Source organism: Microcebus murinus, chromosome 4 (genome assembly GCF_040939455.1).
Source record: "Microcebus murinus isolate Inina chromosome 4, M.murinus_Inina_mat1.0, whole genome shotgun sequence".
NCBI lineage: Eukaryota > Metazoa > Chordata > Mammalia > Primates > Cheirogaleidae > Microcebus > Microcebus murinus.
Genome location: NC_134107.1, coordinates 56,200,982 through 56,220,880, shown reverse-complemented (window position 1 = coordinate 56,220,880; position 19,899 = coordinate 56,200,982). Strand labels below are relative to the sequence as shown.

Here is a 19,899-nt window from a genome sequence, read left to right as displayed (position 1 = left end):
TGGTGAATGGATGGTGAGATAGTTCTTTAATGAATGGTTATTTTAAAAGCTCTAGCACCCACTTCTTGGAAATATCCATTTAGCTGGTCCTCAACATAGATTGGTCTGCCAGAATCATCTTTGGCCCTAGCTCATGAAACAAACGTTCTAAAATTGCTGGTAAAAGTGCCACAGTCCTTTAAAGATGGTGAAATAAGTCTTAAAACAATGATTATTTCAAGACATCTGCTACATACTCCTCAAAAAACCCAGGTGGTTGGGCCTGAGCATAGATTTGTCTGCCAGAACCGTTTTCCATTCTGAGTTGAGTCATCAAATAAGTCTGAAGACTAGGGTGAAAAGTGCGGATCCTGTTTAGACTGAAACACAATCCACACTTTTCACCAGTCTCCCACATTCACACCTCTCAACTCTGAGGACAATCAGCCAGAAGTAAGAACTGACAAAGAACCCGCACATAACACCGCTGACAAGGACCTGCTCCAACAAAGGATTCTTGAAACAAGGATGAAAAAAAAATACCCTTCTTAAAATAATGGTGAATGGATGGTGAGATAATTCTTTAATGAATCATTATTTTAGAGGCTCTAAGACTGACTTCTTGGAAATATCCACTTAGCTGGGCCACAACATACATTAGTCTGCCACAGTCATCTTTGGCTCTGAGTTTATGAAAGCAATGCATTGAAAATGTTGATAAAAGTGCAGTCTTTTAAAGATGGTGAATTAATGGTAAAATAAGTCTTAAAATAATGATTATTTCAAGACATCTGCTACATACTCCACGAAAAACCCAGGTGCCTGGGCCTGAGCATAGATTAGTCTGCTAGAACCATTTTCCATTAAGAGCTGACTCATCAAATAAGTCTGAAAAGAAGGGTGAATAGTTCGGATACTGTTGCAGCCTTTTGTCTAGAGTGAAACAGGATCCACACTTTTCACCTATCTTGCACACGCGCACTAAATATTTCTGAGGATAATCAGCTGAAAGGAAGAACTTACACCTGACCTGCACAAAACAACTCTCACAAGGGCCTGCTCCAACAAAGAATTCCTGAAAGAAGGGTGAAAAGGGCTATCTTTCTTGAAATAATGGTGAATGGATGGTGGGATAATTCTTTAATGAATGATTATTTTAAAGACTCTATGATTGAATTGTTGAAAATATCCACTTAGCTGAGTTTCAACATAGATTAGTCTAGATCAGCCTGAGGTCGAGGGTGAAAAGTTCGAATTCTGTTTCAGTCTATAGACTAAAACAGTATCTGCACTTTTCATTTGTCTGGCGCATGCACACTCTAATCTCTGAAGATAATCAGCTAGAAGGAAGGACTGACCCAGGACCCGCACTCACCACCTCTCACGAAGACTAGCTCCAAAAAATTATTCATGAAAGGATGGTGAAAGGGGCTACCATTCTTGATGTAATGGTGATCAATGAGGAGGTAATTCTTTAAAGAATGGTAATTTTCAAGGTTCTATGACCAACTTCTCCAAAACATCCCCTTAGCTAGGCATAGATATAGAACTCTCTGTGAGGATCATCCAAGGCCATGAGCTCATGAAACCACTCCTCTAAAAATGCTGGTGAAATGCCTGATGTCTCTGGAGATGGTGAAATTATGGTGAAATGATACTTAAAATAGTGATTTTCTCAACCCTGTTACTACCTACTCCTTAAAAAACCCAGGTGACCATGCCTAGGCACAGATTTGCTGCCAGAACACTTTCCCCTTCCGAGGTGAGTCATCAAACCACTCTGAAGAGGAGGGTGAAAAGTGCGGGTCTTGTTTCAGTCCTTAGACTGAAACAGGATCCGCACTTTTGACCCGTCTTGAGCGTGTGCACTTCTCATATCTCGGGATACCCAGCTAGAGCGAAGGACTGACCCAGGACCTGCACGCACCACCTCTCGCAATGGCCAGCTCCAAAAAATTGTCCATGAAAGGATGGTAAAAGAGGATAGTTTCTTGAAGTAATGGTGGTCAAAGGGAAGGTAATTCTTTAAAGAATGGTTATTTTCAAGGGTCTAGGACAGACTTCAATGAAATATCTCCTTAGCTAGGCATTGACATGGAAATCTCTGCTAGGACCATCCCAGGCCATGAGTTCATGAAACCACTACTCTAGAAATACTGGTGAAATTTCTGCTGTCTCTGAAGATCATGAAATAATGGTAAAATGACACTTAAAATAGTGATTTTCTTAACACTGGTGGTAAGCTACTCCTCGTAAAACCCAGTTGACCTTGCCTAAGCACAGATTTGTCTGCCAGTCTTTAGACTGAAACAGGATCTGCACTGTTCACCCCTCTCGTGCATGAGCACTTCTCATCTCTCTGGGTATCCAGCTAGAGGGAAGAACTGACCCAGGACCTGCACACTCCACCTCTCACAAAGGCCACCTTCCAAAAATTTTTTGTGAAAGTATGGTGAAAGGGGCTACTGTTCTTGAAGTAATGGTGATCGATGGGGAGGTAATTCTTTAAAGAATGGTTATTTTCAAGGCTCTAGGACAGATTTCTCTGAAACATCCCCTTAGCTAGACATCGACATAGAACTCTCTGTGAGGATCATCCCAGGCCGTGAGCTCATGAAACCACTCCTCTAAAAATACTGGTGAAATGCCTGCTGTCTCTGAAGATGGTGAAATTATGGTGAAATGACACTTAAAATGGTGATTTTTCTCAACACCGGTGCTAGCTACTGCTCAAATAACCCAGGTGACCTTGCCTAAGCACAGATTTGTCTGCCAGAACCGTTTCTCCTTCAGAGCTGTGTCATCAAACCAGTCTGAAGAGGAAGGCGAAAAGTGTGGATCCTGGTTCAGTCTTAAGACTAAACCCAGATCTGTACATTTCACCCATCTCGCACATGCACACTTCTCCTATCTGAGGATAACCAGCTAGAGGGAAGGACTGACCCGGGACCTGCACTCCCCACCTCTTGCAGAAAATAGAGAATCATAGATGGAAAGTGCAACAGAGGGAGATTTCTAAAATATTCTCATGAGATAATTATTTCTGTTTCACATGAGATTACATGGAATCTCAAAATAATTACTTGGAACCAAAGCTTGGAACTTGCATTTTTCAATATCCTGGAGTCTTTACAGTCAATCACTTTCAAGCATGAAAGCATTTATCTGTACTATCCATAGCAAACATGTGATGGGCTCTTCTTTGGAAGTAATCACTCCTGATACTTGGTTTGGATTATTTTTGAGTGAATACTTTTGAACTATGACTCTATTTGTTTTCTGAGAAGCTGAATGTGGGAAACTATCTGTTTCATTACCATTATTTTAATGCTTATTGTTATATTATTTCACAAGACTTCAATATTGTAGAGTTTTTGAGAAATATAGTATCATATGTACTAGTCTGAGTTAGTGTAGCCTCATTGAAAGTTTTCATTTTCTTTTCTTTTCTTCCGGGAAAGCTGTTGGTAATACATACATACCTTTTTTTATCAATTATATCTCTTCCATATCTTTCTCCCTCCCACTCCCAACCTCTCTCTCTTTCTCTCATGAGCTTTGGCACTAACTGTAAGCATTGCCTTTCATTTTATTATAAAGATCTGGGTCAAATGTGAATGTCTCAAAAATCCCCTATATAAACTTCAGTATTTTTTGAACTCCATTTTGCTTCAAGGGAAGAAGCCAAACACCCACATAATAACCTCACTGAATTGTCTTTTGTTACAATGGGAACTTAATTCCAAAAAATTTGACTGTTCACTTTTTTGCTTCAATTTCTTCTACATATCAAACATTTCTGACCTAAACCATCTTAGTCATTTCTTTTGCCTTCAAAAGAAAACTTCCCGGCCGGGCGTGGTGGCTCACGCCTGTAATCCTAGCACTTTGGGAGGCCGAGGCGGGCGGATTGCTCAAGGTCAGGAGTTCGAAACCAGCCTGAGCGAGACCCTGTCTCTACCAAAAATAGAAATAAATTAATTGACCAACTAAAAATATATATACAAAAAATTAGCCGGGCATGGTGGCGCATACCTGTAGTCCCAGCTACTCGGGAGGCTGAGGCAGTAGGATCGCTGAGCCCCGGAGATTGAGGTTGCTGTGAGCCAGGCTGACGCCACGGCACTCACTCTAGCCTGGGCAACAAAGTGAGACTCTGTCTCAAAAAAAAAAAAAAAAAAAGAAAAAAAAAAGAAAACTTCCCAATACTTTTTGATCCTTCCAGGTACTGTTTTCCTTCACTTCATCACCAATCTTCTCAAAAGTTGTCTGCTATTGCTGTTTTCAGCCATTACACATCCAACACCTAGCAGTCTGTAATCAGAGTACACCCTCTCTAATTCTCTGAAGTTTTACTAAACACTCGTTAAGAGATTATTTTCATTTCACAGCCTATTCTCAACACAACAATTGGGAAATTACACTGAATAACAATAATATATGAGCAATAATAATAACAAGAACAATAACACTAAAAAAAGACTCAGAACTGTAAAAAATGCAGTAGGAAGACAATAGAACGAGATCAAGGAAGCCAAAGTAGAAGAGCATTTGAAGAAGAGATACTCACGATTGGCCAATGAAGCAGTACATTAGAACAAGATAACTAGACTTTGATTCTCTGCTTGGTTAAATATCTATGTGACCTTGGACAAATTATATAACACACTCATACCATAGTTGTATAATGTGTGATCTAGCCACTGAGAATTTGGGCTCTGAGCTCAAGTTTTGAATTTCAGATGTTTGGCCTTGTTCAAGAGTATTTACTTTTTCTGATATTCTGTATATTTATCTTTATAAGAGCATAAAATATTATGTTTGCAAGGTAATTGAAAGGATTAAATGAGATGATCTATATCAAGCTTCTAAAGCAGTGCCTAGAGTAAAATGTAAATGAAAAGAAGGTGCTATCATTGTTATTTTGACAGTTTTACAATCAGCCTACATCCCCTAAACACAGCACCTGCAGGAAAGAGAACAAAGGCTTCTTTATTTCTTTCTTCCTACACATAATGTCAGACATGGAATATAATGATTTTGGTAATCTTGGGGTATGAAATAACCTTAATTTTTCAGCATGAAGATAGGAGAAAGATTTCACCAGAGATAGATTTCAAAATTATTAGTGTACATTTTAATTAAAGCCATTTAAATGGACCAAAATCTATACCAGCCCCCCTAAATATATGTAAAAGTAGCAATTATCCTCTTGGTCATTGTATGATGTCACTATGAATGACATTTTATCAAAATGGGGCAATAATTATTAGTGTTACTGGCAATAGTAAAGGTATTCAGTGGGATATAAAAAAAAGAATTTGATGTCAGAGAATATAACAAATTATTATTAATAATAATTAAATAATAAAGGTACTTCATGTTTACTAGTATAAACAAGCATGTAAAGTCACAAATGTGTATATATGTTCACAGCATTGTTGACAGTGAAAAACTAAAATAGAAAAATGCCCAGGATGAAAATATTATATATATATATATATACTAAAAATATAATATAGATAAATATTATATAACAAGTTATAACTAAATAACTAAATATTTATATGGAAATAAACTAAAATATTTTGAAGAGAAATTATAGGTTGCATAATTATACACATAATATGATATGATTTATATGGATAGGTACACATTTATACATGGAATCATACATATATTTGCATAGAAATTAAGAAAGAATATTTAGAATTCTAAATTAAGAAAGAATATTTAGAATTCTAAATTCTGATCATGTATAAATTTTTAAACACAAAATTAATTATAAATTCTCATTTATTAATTTATTACCTGAAAAATATTCAGGGTTTACATTTGATTGCTTTCATTGATTCCTGAAACAATTTTTTAACTCTATTTTGATTTTTCTGAATATGCAGATGGAGGACATTTTAGGACATTTTTTTGTAGGATAGTTGCCAGAAAATGGTATTCCTGATTGAGAATATTTACTATCAGTTTGCTGTCAAGTAATGAAAATGTGTATATGTTTACAGAATTCTTAGTTCAAAATATGTTTTTTTCAAAATTCTAGGTATGAATTCTTCAAAAAACTTCACACAAGTATCCAAATTGTAGAATTGGTTAAAGTGTACCACTTATAGTCCATAACAAAGCCCAGATCAGCCTGACAATCACTTGGAATTTATAATTTTTGAAAGACAAAACTTCTCTGACCCCCACTGTGTGTATGTCTTACTCCATCTTAATGCATCATTTGTTTCCTTCATAGATTTGTTCAAAATGTGTAGTTATTATATGCATTTTATTGCTTATTGTCTTCCTTCGCCATTCCCATCACACTCAAGATGTAAACTCTATATATTGTCCCTCAATATCTGCAGGGGATTGGTTCCAGAATCTCACCCAGATATCAAAATCTGATGATGCTAATGTCTTTGATGTAAGATATTGTGGTATTTGCATCAATTTTTTAAAAATTGTACATGTTCAGTACAAACACTATTTTCCAAATAATTTTTATTTGAGTTTGTTTCAATCCACAGATGCAGAACCCGAAGATATGGAGAGCTAATAGTACATACAAACAGTGTTTAATTTGTTCCACATGACATCCTACTATCTATGATGATACACTCCTCACAGAATTATTCACTCTGTTCAATAAATAGATTCATTGTTGTTTCATATTTGACCTCAATGAAGAGAAATTGTATATGACTAAGTTGTTTCAATACCACAATATTTGTATTACCAATAAATTGAATTCTTACACAATATGTTCCAAAACTATCAAGTGGAATGGACAAACCAAGCAAGGATGCCATTTTTAGCATGAGACTTTTGTGAATCTGAAAATTATTGGTGGTGATGTAAAGTTTTAATATATACTCCATCACATCAAGACCTATGTTCTCCAACCTAACTAATTTAGTTTGTGTATTTGCAGGATCACACTGAGGTTGGCAGTTTAAATGTGGTACAGTGGTAAAAGTTTAACTCATGTAAGACATGATTTAGCATTATTTTATAACTAGAAGTTGCCAAAATTGAGATATATTACCATAAGAATAGAGATAGCAGAGAACAGAGTATTTATATATATAAATACAATACCTAGTAGAATATATATATTACCTAGTGGAATATATGTAATTTTGTGAAATGCAAAGATATTTTGCCTTTTGGTTACTTTTCACTTTACTTTTCTTTCTCTAGAGCCTTACTGTAATTAATTGCTTCTGACAGAGGGTATCAACTAGAATAGGGTTTGGGAGGAAGGGAGTTTGGATGTAGAGGAAATTTCTTGTAGACAAAAAAGAGGAACAAGTAACCGCTTCAGCATGGGTAAGAGAGATACAGGTGGGAAAGGAAAATGGGGAGGATATAATCTTCAAGATCGTAATTTCAGCTCATATTTTTATGGCCCTCATTCAAAGTGCTAGGATGTGAAATGACAGAAATCCAATGTGTTTTGAGAGAGAAGCTAAAAACAAGGAGACATTAAGTACTTGTACCCTATTTCCTATTTGAACATATGAGGAAGATTTCCTTGCAAGATTTTTAATGGCAACATGGGAGAACAGTATTAGAGTAAAAGTGACCCTGTGGCATGCTTAGACAGAAAAGAACTGGAATGAGTGCTTTCTTGTTTCCTTCTCTTCCACAAGGCACAAAGGGATTTAGGAGCTCTTTAGAGATAGGAGGAAACACACAAAGCATGGGAAATGCTCACTAGTGAAGTTGTTAAGGGAGTTACCTTAACTAAGGGCAAATGATTTTAGAGCCAAAGGCCATAAGAGCCAAGGTTATGGGCAGGTCACTCAGTGGATGCAAGAGAAAATAATAGTCAAAATTCAGCAGGAAGGATAGAGTTCCACACAGACTGGGGAGGCAAGATGAGATCTTTCAACACGGAGTAAGCCAAGTAATAAAACAGTTAGAGGCTCACCCAGTTCACTCATCCAATCCTTAGAGGGACTTTTCCGCTTCCCTTTAATGCAAGCTAGAAGTGATGGAGTAAGAATAAATGGGAAGGGACCTATGGAAGAAAAATTAGTCAAGCAGAGATTTTAAACTTCCAATTGACAAAAAAGCTATTCAAATTAAGTTGCAACATGCAACAATATATATATTTTTAAATACCAAAGCATTATCTGACCTTTAAGTGGAAGATTGGTTGAGACAACCATTCATATAAATAGGAACTCTTGGAGAAAAAAAAACAAAAACAACAACACTACAAAAACAAACAAGCAAACAAAAAACTCATCACACCTGACTTCAGTGTTCACAGTAGAAAACCTATTATATAGGAATTTGGTATATCATAATATTACTGAGAAAAGGAAAGTCTATTAAATATTTTTTTCAGTTGGTAGCTCACTTGAAAATATATATTTACGTCAATATAGAACCTAAAATTCTATTTTTTTTTTTTTTACACAGAGTCTCACTCTGTTGTCCCGGCTAGAGAGCTATGGCATCAGCCTAGCTCACAGCAACCTCAAACTCCTGGGCTCAAGCAATCCTCCTGCCTCAGCTTCCTGAGTAGCTGGGACTACAGGTGCCACCATGCCCGATGGCTGATTTTTTCTATTTTTAGTTGTTTGGCTAATTTCTTTCTATTCATAGTAGAGATACGATCTCTTCTTGCTCAGGCTGGTCTCAAACTCCTGCCTGAACTTGAGCGATCCTTCCACCATGGCCTCCCAGAGTGCTAGGATTACAGGTTTGAGCTAGCACACCTGGCCTAGAACTTAAAATTCTTAACTGAAATCATTAACATCACAAACAACAAACAAAAGAAGAGAGAAATAGCAGTGACATAAAATGAAACAGTAAGTTTTTACAGTTTTGGTAAAAGTGCTAACGTGAAATTAAATTGTACCATCATTACTTTCTAGTTATTTAAAATCCCTTTATCCCAATTTTCCCCTTTACAAAATTGAATGATTATGATTTAGCCCATAGATTTGCTCTGAAGATTAGCAGTGAGAATCACTACCTTGTGCTTCCAAAGTGCCTCACATATAGTATAGGCATCCGATAAATATAAACTAAGTATTATTCTCATGACTGTTATTATTACCATGGTGATGGTTACATTATTCATGGTAAATATATAAACATTAAAAATAAACTCTATCAATTTTGAATAAATGCTCTTTAATAGTGTGCATGTTTATAACAGCTTTATTCAAAATTAAAACCACAAAATAGTAAAATGTCAATCACTGATGAATAGTTTAGTGTCTATAATACAATAAAATATTATTCAACAATAAATTTAATTTATGAATATAGGCAACAATAGGAATTAATCTCAAAAGCATTGTTAATAGAATCCAGAGAGAAAAGATGACAATAGTTACAATTTAATTTACATGACCTTCTCTTAAAGGCAAACTATTTGATGGAAATCAGATTAGTGTTTGCCAGGAACTTAGGGTCCTATCTAAACACATCATTCAAATTAAGTCTTGGAGTAGGCAGAGAGAGTGAGAAACAACATGAGCATGGCAATAATTTAAGAACTTCAGATGGATGATGATGGGAAGTATGAGTAAACAGCATATAGGTTGTTGAAAAATTCTATATCTTGATTGTGATGGTGGTTACGTGACTGTAAATATTTTCAAAAAGCTCATCAAAACTATGAGTATATATACTAAAAGGGTAAATTAATATTTATAATTATGCATCAGTAAACCTCCCTTAAAATATTAAGTAAATTTTATATATACATATAAAATTGTAGAAATAATATTTTAAGAAAATTTACACATATCAAGAAGAGTTCAAATATGTACAGTTTATTATTATTCAGTATTTACTTTTGTGATTATTTTCTACTAATATTTATCATATAAATGTGTTATGATGGTTGCATAATCACTTAAGAACTTCATATTGAAAAGAACTACAGAAGGATGGTAGGAAAGGAGAAGCTGTCATGTGATTTGAAACTAACTAAAACAGAGGATCTTTTCAAATCCTATCATTCACTACCTCCTAAAAACTTGACGTATTATTTAGCCTTTGTGTGCTTAAAAAAATCAATTTATATAATAAAAATACCTCCCTCAGAGTCTTGATGGGGAGATTAAATTAAAAACATATTTAGATTACTTGGTTATAGTAACAATCTTAACTTTTCTTTTTTTTTTTTAACTGAAGCAATGGTTACTTAAATGAGATAAGACAAAACTATAAACTCAAAGTAAATATTTTTAAATGATTCAAATGGTTTTCAAATGGTAACTACTATTGGTATTAGTATTTGGATAAATGAACTAATCACAAAACTCTCTTACTACTATGGCAATTAATGAATATCTATATCTTTATTTCAATTACTGTTTTTAGGATAAAGATTGATGGTTGGGTGGACAACCTAGCATCAAGATTACCTTTTTGTCATTTCTTTCACTATGTTTTAAATGATTCAAATAGTCCAGTCTCCCTGTGATATTGGCTCTACTGTATGGTCATGTGGCTAAGTCCATAGCAGGGTCCATAGATAAACAAAAAACAAATATTATCTAGAATGAAAAAAATGAACTGAGATAATGGTTGATTATTTGTATTAATAATTACTTGAGGGACTAAGGTCAGCAAAATTTATTTTTTCCATAATAAGAAGATTCAAAAATATTCTCAATCACCTGGCCATAATAAGATATGGATTGTAGTTGATAATCTACTTTATGCATGAAGATGGTGCTCAGCTTACTTTATATGCATTTTCTGATTTATAAAATTGATCACAATATTACACATGTCAATTTCACTGACTTATGATGTTATGGAAAAATAAAGAGGAAGGTATTTGTAATGTGCAAAACATTATTAAAATTAAAGTTATTAAACCTACTTTAAATACTTACTGACTTCCACTGTTTTTAACACTGCTTGTTGAATTTTAAATGCATTGACATTTGATCTTAATTTAGGCTCTTTTCAGGCAGAACAATCTCTGGACTCTCCTTCTTATCTGTTGAGTCTTTATACTATAAATAATGGGGTTCATCAAGGGTGGGAACAGGATATAGATGTTGCCCATGAGGACATGAACCAGTGGTGAGAGGTGTTTTCCAAAACGGTGCACCATGGTTAGACCAATGATTGGGATGTAGAAAACCAAAACAGCACAGATGTGAGATACACAGGTCTGCAAGGACTTGAGTCTCTCTTCCCGAGATGCAATGGCTAACACAGTATGCAGGATCATGATATAGGAGATAAGTATGAGCACTGCATCCAACAACAGGTTGCTGATTACCAGGAACAGACCATAGATACTATTGAAGCGGATGTCTGAGCAGGCCATTCGAATTAAGTCTTGATGCAGGCAGAAAGAGTGAGAAAGGACGTGGGGACGACAATAATTTAAGAACTTCAAACGGATGATGACTGGAGGTATGAGTAAAGAACTTCTGCATAGGATCGCCACCCCAATTTTCATGATTTTGTCATTCGTCAGGATGGAGGAGTAGCGTAGAGGGTTGCAAATGGCTATGTAGCGGTCAAAAGACATAGCAAGGAGGACGGAGGACTCCATGAAGGACAGACCATGGATGAAATAGGACTGAGCAATGCAGGAATCCAGGCTGATCTCACGAAAGAAACCCCACAAGATCCCCAACACCGTGTGCACAGTGGACATCCCCACACATAGATCTGTAAGGGCCAACATGGCCAGGAAATAGAACATGGGCTGGTGCAGGCTCGACTCAGTCCGGATCACATGGAGCACCATGCAGTTTCCCAGGAAAACCATAGCATAGATGGAGGAGAAAGGGATGGAGAGCCAGAGATAGTTAGCTTCTAGGCCAGGAAAGCCAGTGAGAACAAATCTGGAACTATTGAAGTTTGAGATAGCGATAGCAGACATTAAATAGAGGATCAAAAATATTTCTAGAAAGATGTAAATTACATAGATATGTGATCGCCTAATTTCTGATAATTTTAAACTTATTTTGGGAAAAAAATAAAATATAATAAAATTTCCATAAATGTCACAAACGTTGCAAAATAGAAACCGAGTTCTTTATCTTTTAGGGCAAAAAACCTGTTGTCTGGATATAGAAATTCCAGTGCTAATAACTACAGATGACAGAAGACTATGGAGTTTTATGCAGAAACAGTAATATTAATCAACACATGGGATTTAGATTTCAAGTTGGACTTCTGGGAGTCTCTGTTCATTCCTAAAGGAAGAAAATGCATGACCACAGATGTGTATACTGCAATCATTGCTGGCATCACCCTCAAGAGAATATGAAATTATATTATTTTTCTCTTAGGTACTGCAGTTGTTCCTTTCAAATCCCTCAAAGGGTTATAAGATCCTCCCCAAAATGGACTGTTTAAAGTAATCTAACTTTCCAGAACATAAAAATTAGCAAAGAGAAACTACACAAAGTAAGTGGAATCATAACTTATCTGCACATTCCACATAGTTGAGCCCTTGTCTAAATTATTTACCTATTTATATTGGACTTTATTTTTCTTGTCCATTTTTATTTACCTCTTTATCCTATACTAGATTTTGACCTTTTACAAATCTCACAATATTGTCATCTCTTATGTCTTTCATATATAAGAAATTGACATGCATTTTAAACTGAGAAATACTAAACAATTTGTAATATTTATTTTGTATCTGACTATGTCAGTTCTTTACAGGTAGAATAAGTTATTTAAGCATACCACATTTTCATGTTAATCAAATAGTCATAAAGATAGGCTATCTGGAACTAGCCTCTTACTTATCTTATGTCCACTCCCCAATATTTTCAGTACTTCTTTAATATTAAGTAGATAAGACACATTAAGTAAAGAGATTCTTTGAGCTATCTCCAAATTCTTTTCCACAAAGGTTGCACAAATTTGCAGTCCCACCAGCAGTGTAAGAGTGTTCCTGTCTCTCCACACCCTCACCAGCATTTGTTGTTTTGGGATTTTTGATAGAGGCCAAACTCACTGGGGTTAGGTGATATCTCAAAAATAGAAATCCCATTTGATACCGCAATGGCATTATCAGGCATCTACCCCAAAGAGCATAAGACAACATATAATAAAGACATCTGTACCCAAATGTTTATGGCAGCACAATTCACTATTGCAAGGACGTGGTAACAAACCAAGTGCCCATCAATTCATGAATTGATTATTAAAATTTGATATATGTATACAATGGAATATTACTCAATTATAAGAAATGACAATGAGCAACTATCACTTATATTATCCTGGATTGAGCTTCAGCCCATTATCCAAAGTGAGGTGACACAAGATCAGAAGAATGTGCTCCACAGGTACTCGCTATCAAATTGGTACTGACTGATTAACACTATGGTGCTCAAATGGTGGTGGTGTTCACCAGGGATTCAGGGGTTGGGGGAGTAGGCCCAAATCTGAGGGATTGTTGGGGGGAAGGGCATACCTCTAACCCTTGCTAAGGAGAGGCAAAGATATAAAATGTAATCAAAATGTTTGTACTCTCATATTTTCCTGAAATTAAAAAAAAGTTAAGATTCTATGAATAATTCAAATTTGTAAGTATAATTTTAGGATTTAAGAATACAAATGGAGCTTTATACAAGTCTACTAAAATGATTTCTATAGTTGGGCAATTGAAAACTATTTTTAAGAGGGACTGATTTGGTTTCTTAGAAAGAATTCAAAATTTACAAATAATCTAGATACTATTTAATTTGTATGAGCACCTAGGCATTATCCTCATTATCCAACTGAGTACCAAAATGGTAGCTTTGGGAAAAGGGAGTTAATAAATCTAATAAAGATGAAAAATGATGAAAAATGACCTTGGAATGAAATTACATTCAAGTTGTGTTATATTTTCTTGATAAAGATTCAGTACCCATCAGTAAATAGTACAGTAAACATCATTAACAAGGCCAAGAGAAGGCAGTGGGTAAATATGGCCTAAAGGTTGGATTGTTCAACTTACAAGAGAAAATAAATGTCACCTTTTCTATGAAGCCTTTCCCAATCTCCAAGGACAAAGTGAATCCTTTCTTCCCATTATACTTAACTGATGTTCCAAAAATGGATTTAATTACATAGTGGTGAAACTATTTTCAATGTGTGTCTTTTCACAATGTTTTTAACACTTCGTGATTGGGAGATATTTGATGTTTATATGCATCTAAATACTGTACCTGCCATGAGTAGATCATCACTATGTGTTTATTGAACACATGCAAAAAATAGTTATAGTAAAGTCTATGGCCTTTTCAATAAAACTTTGTTTTTGAAAGCTATATTATGAATTTTGGATTAGAAATCTTTAAAAATGTCTCTGTAATAAAGTATAGGATTTCCTCAAAAATTTAATAATAAAACTACTACATGCTCCAGAAATCCTACTTCTGGATTTATATCTAAAAGAAGTGAAATATGAATCTCAAGGAGTTACTTGCACTCCCATGTTCCTTACAGCATAATTCACAATAGACAAGATATGAAAACAACTTAAGTGTCAGTAGACAGATAAATGGATGAAGAAACTATATTATATGTTTATAATGAATTACTATTCAGTCTTAAAGAAATGAAATCTGCCATTTTTGGACAAAATGAGTGAAACTGGAGGATATTATGCTAAGTGAAATAAGCCAGACAAAGGAAGACAATGTTGCATAATGTCATTTATATGTGGAATCTAAAAAAGTCAAATTTTGGGAATACAGACCACTCTGAGGGAAATGGGGAGATGTTGGTCAAAGAATAAAACAATTATAAGATGAATAAATTATAGATATAATGTATAGCATGGTAACTATAGTTAATAATAGTGTACTGTATACTGGATCGTTGTTAAGACAGTGGACCTAAAATTTCTCACAATGCACATGCATGCAAACACACAAATGGTGACTGATCCTTTTTTTAGCTATCTTAAAATATACAATAGCTCATAATTAGCTACAGTCACTCTACTATGTAATAGAATAGCAGAATGTACCCATTGACCAACCTCTACCTATCCCCCTCCCTCCTGGTCTCCCCAGACTCTGGTAATAACTACTCTATACTCAACTTTTTTATAACATTAACTTTTCAAAATTCCACATATGAATGAGATCATTGGTTTTTGTCTTTCTATTTCTGGCATATTTCATTAATGTTCTATCTTCTAGGTTCATCTACAAATATAAGGATTTCATTCTTTTTATAATTGAATCTCCATTGTGTATATATACCACATTTTAATTTTATCTGTTTATGGACATTTAGGTGGATTCTTTTTTTTTAATCAACAATGTTTATTGAATAGTTTTATTTTATATGATAATCACTACCTAAATTCATGTTACACATTCTCTCAGTATTATTTACATCCATCCTTGAGATAGGTACTATTTTCTTGTCACTCTCCATAGGTAGCTTACCTTCCCCAGGTCAACTCATTGTCCAAGATGGCTGCTAGAACCCTTCATATCAGATCTGTATTCTAATAGGAGTGAGAGAACCACAAAGAAGGGCATGCCCACTTTTGCTAGCAATCCTTCTTAGAAGGTGCATGTGATACTTCTGCTTATATCTTCTCTAGGTTTTAGTCACATGGGTATACTTACAGCAAGGAAGTCTGGGAAATGGGGCCTTTATTATAGGTAGAAATCTACCTAACTAAAGATCAAGAGTTCTACTACTAAGGAGGAAGAGGACACCTAACAGTCTTTGCCATAGGAAGAGTTTCCCAAAATTGATCCTGAGGAGGACATAACACTGAGGAGCAACTAATACCTAGATGATGCACAAGGATAGGCTATTGTAAATAATGCTGTAAAAAACATGGGAGTTCACAGCTTTAAGAAACAATGGTGATATAGCACCTCTTGTATATTCCTGGATACAGCTGGAACCCATTCTACTAAGTGAAGTATCTCAAGAATGGAAAAACAAGCACCACATGTACTCACCAGCAAATTGGTATTAACGGATCAACACCTACGCGGACATATAGGAGTAACATTTATCGGGTGTTGGGAGGGTGGGAGGGGGAAGGAGGGGATGGGTATATACAACAACAACGAGTAAGATGTGCAACATTTGGGGGATGGACATACTTGAAGGTCTTACTCGAGGGGGGAGGGGGGCATGGACAATATATGTAACCTTAACACTTGTACCCCCATAATACGCAAAAATAAAATAAAAATAAAAATAAAAAATGGGGGTTCAGATGTCTCTTCAACATACTGATTTCATTCCCTTTATATATATACCCAGTAGTAGAATTGCTGGATCATATGGTTGTTCTATTTTTAATATTTTGAGGAATCTCTATATTGTTTTCCATTATGGCTGTACTCATTTACATTCCCACAATTGTATATAAGAGTTCACCTTTCTCTTCATTCTTCCTAGCATCCATTATTGTTTGTCTTTTTGATAAAAGACATTTTAACTGAGATTAGGGAGTATCTCTTTGTTATGTTGAGTTACATTTTCCTGATGGTTATGATGTTGAGTATTTTTAAAAATACCTGTTGGCCACATGTATGTTTTGTTTTGAGAAATATCTATTCACATTCTGTGCCCACTTTGTAATTGTACTTGTTTTTGTTATTGAATTGTTTCATATATATTCTTAATTTAATCCTTTGTCAGATACATTATAAATATTTTCTCCAATTCTGTATGTTATCTCTTCATTTGTTGACTGTTTCCTTTACTATACAGAAGCTTTTTAGTGTGAAGTAATCCCATTTATCTATTTTTGCTATAATTGTCTGTGCTTTTGAGGTCTTAGCAAAAAAAAAAAAAAAATTATCCAGATCAATGTCCTGAGGTGTTTCCCCAGTGTTTTCTTTGAGTAGTTTCAGTTTTTCATAGTTTCAGGTCTTAGGTTTAAGTCTTTAATCCATTTTGATTTGAATTTATATATGGTGAGAGATAGGGGTCTAGTTTAATTCTTCTGTATATTGTTATCTAGTTTTCCAGCATCATTTGTGGAATGGACTGTACATTCCAAAAGGTATATTCTTGAGAACTTTCAATGAAAATAAATTTGTTGAAATGTATAAATTACTTTTGGGTTCTCTATTCTGTTCCATTGGTCTATATGCCAGTTTTTATGCCAGTGCCATGCTGGCTTGAATACTGTCTTGTAGTATAGTTTAAAGACAAATAATATGATGTCTCCAGTTTTGTTCCTTTTGCTTAGGATTGTCTTGTCTTTTAGAGGTTTTTGTTTTTTTTGTGTGTGTGTGGTCCCATACTAATTTAGGATTTTTTTTTTCTATTTCTAAAAAGAAGTTCACTGGTATGTTGACAGTAATTGCATTGACTCTGTAGACCACTTTGGGTAGTATTGACATATATAATATATGTAATATTATGATATATATAATACTAACAATATTAATTCTTTCAGTTAGAAAGCATGGGATCTTTTATTAGCAAAGTTTTGTTCTGTTTTGTTTTATTCTGTTTTGAGACAGGGTTTCACTATGTTGCCCATGTTGGAGTGCAGTGGTGTAATCTAGTTCACCACATAAACAGAAGCAAAAACAAAGACCACATGATTCTTTCAATAGATGCAGAAAAAGCTTTTGACAAAATTCAACACCCTTTCATGATATGAACACTTAAGAAAATAGGCATAGAAGGGACATACCTAAAAATGATACAAGCCATATATGACAGACCCATAGCCAACATCATACTGAATGGGGAAAAATTGAAATCATTCCCACTTAGAACTGGAACCAGACAAGGCTGCCCACTATCTCCACTTCTGTTCAACATAGTGCTGGAAGTCTTGGCTACAGCAATCAGACAGGAAAACGGAATCAAAGGTATCCAAATAGGGGCAGAAGAGATCAAACTTTCACTGTTTGCTGATGATATGATATTGTATCTAGAAAACTCCAAGGATTCAACCAAGAAACTCCTGGAACTGATCAATGAATTTAGTAAAGTCTCAGGATACAAAATCAATACACAGAAATCAGAGGCATTCATATACGCCAACAACAATCTAATTGAGAACCAAATCAAAGACTCAATTCCCTTCACAATAGCAACAAAGAAATTAAAGTACCTAGGAATATATTTAACCAAAGAGGTAAAAGACCTCTACAGGGAGAACTATGAAACACTGAGGAAGGAAATAGCAGAGGATGTAAACAGATGGAAATCCATACCATGCTCATGGATCGGCAGACTCAATATCATCAAAATGTCTATACTACCCAAACTAATCTACAGATTCAATGCAATACCTATTAAAATCCCATCAGCATTCTTCACAGATATAGAAAAAATAATTTTACGCTTCGTATGGAACCAAAGAAGACCCCAAATATCAAGAGCAATTCTAGGCAACAAAAACAAAATGGGAGGCATTAATATGCCAGATATCAAACTATACTACAAAGCTGTAGTAATTAAAACAATATGGTATTGGCACAAAAACAGGAATATTGACCAGTGGAACAGATGTGAGAATCCTGATATAAAACCATCCTCATATAGCCATCTCATCTTTGACAAAGCAGACAAAAACATACGCTGGGGAAAAGAATCCCTCTTCAATAAATGGTGCTGGGAAAACTGGATAGCCACCTGTAGAAGGCTAAAACAGGACCCACACCTTTCACCTCTCACAAAAACCAACTCACGCTGGATAACAGACTTAAACCTAAGATATGAAACTATTAGAACTCTAGAGGAAAAAGTTGGAAACACTCTCCTAGACATCGGCCTGGGCAAAGAGTTTATGAAGAAGTCCCCAAAGGCAATCACAGCAGCAACAAAAATAAATAAATGGGACATGATCAAACTACAAAGCTTCTGCACAGCCAAAGAAATAGTCATGAAAGTAAACAGACAACCTACAGAATGGGAGAAAATTTTTGCATCCTATGCATCCGATAAGGGACTGATAACTAGAATATACTTAGAACTCACGAAAATCAGGAAGAAAAAATCAAATAACCCCATTAAAAAGTGGGCAAAGGACTTGAACAGAAATTTTTCTAAAGAAGACAGAAGAATGGCCAACAAACATATGAAGAAATGCTCAACATCTCTAATCATCAGGGAAATGCAAATCAAAACCACAATGAGATATCACTTAACCCCAGTGAGAATGGCCTAACCCTAATACACAGAAATCAGAGGCATTCATATACGCCAACAACAATCTAATTGAGAACCAAATCAAAGACTCAATCCCCTTCACAATAGCAACAAAGAAATTAAAGTACCTAGGAATATATTTAACCAAAGAGGTAAAAGACCTCTACAGGGAGAACTATGAAACACTGAGGAAGGAAATAGCAGAGGATGTAAAGAGATGGAAATCCATACCATGCTCGTGGATCGGCAGACTCAATATCATCAAAATGTCTATACTACCCAAACTGATCTACAGATTCAATGCAATACCTATTAAAATCCCATCAGCATTCTTCACAGATATAGAAAAAATACTTTTACGCTTTGTATGGAACCATATCTTATTTGTCCTTTTTCTAAATTGGTCATTAGGACATCTTACACATTCTACTGTGAGACCTTTCTTAGAATATTTAAGTTCTTTCTTAAAATATTTTTAGAATATTTTAGTTCTTTATAAAATATTCTTAGAATATTTTCTCATAGATTGTGTCTTGCTTTCATTTACTTTGGAATGACTTTTTAAATTTAGATGAAGACACATTTATTTTACTTTTTTCATGACTAGTAAACTCTGTGTCCTATCTTTTAAGAAAAACTTTTTCTAAGGTTGTGAGAACACTCTTCACAACTCTACCATTATAACGTGAAAGCAGTCATAGACAATTTATAAATAGGAGATTGACTTAATTTCCATAAAACTTTACTTAAAAAAACTGATTCACCCACTGCTTGTGTTGGTATGGCCTGCAAGCTAAAAAGTATGTTTGATTATATGTG

The 19,899-nt window shown here is 34.9% G+C and overlaps 1 protein-coding gene across 1 annotated transcript; it reads right to left on the bottom strand.

Moving 5' to 3' along the window:
* Window positions 1-10,912: 10,912 nt before the first annotated feature.
* On the bottom strand, window positions 10,913-11,857 carry LOC105883409 (olfactory receptor 51V1-like). The gene has a single exon (XM_012786476.2). It carries the CDS (start codon window positions 11,855-11,857, stop codon window positions 10,913-10,915), a length of 945 nt encoding a protein of 314 aa, XP_012641930.2.
* Between the last annotated feature and the right edge of the window lie 8,042 nt (window positions 11,858-19,899).

Excerpts from the sequence above, each read along its gene's own strand:
- LOC105883409 (XM_012786476.2), bottom strand. The coding sequence starts at position 11,857 with ATGTCTGCTATCGCTATCTCAAACTTCAATAGTTCCAGATTTGTTCTC.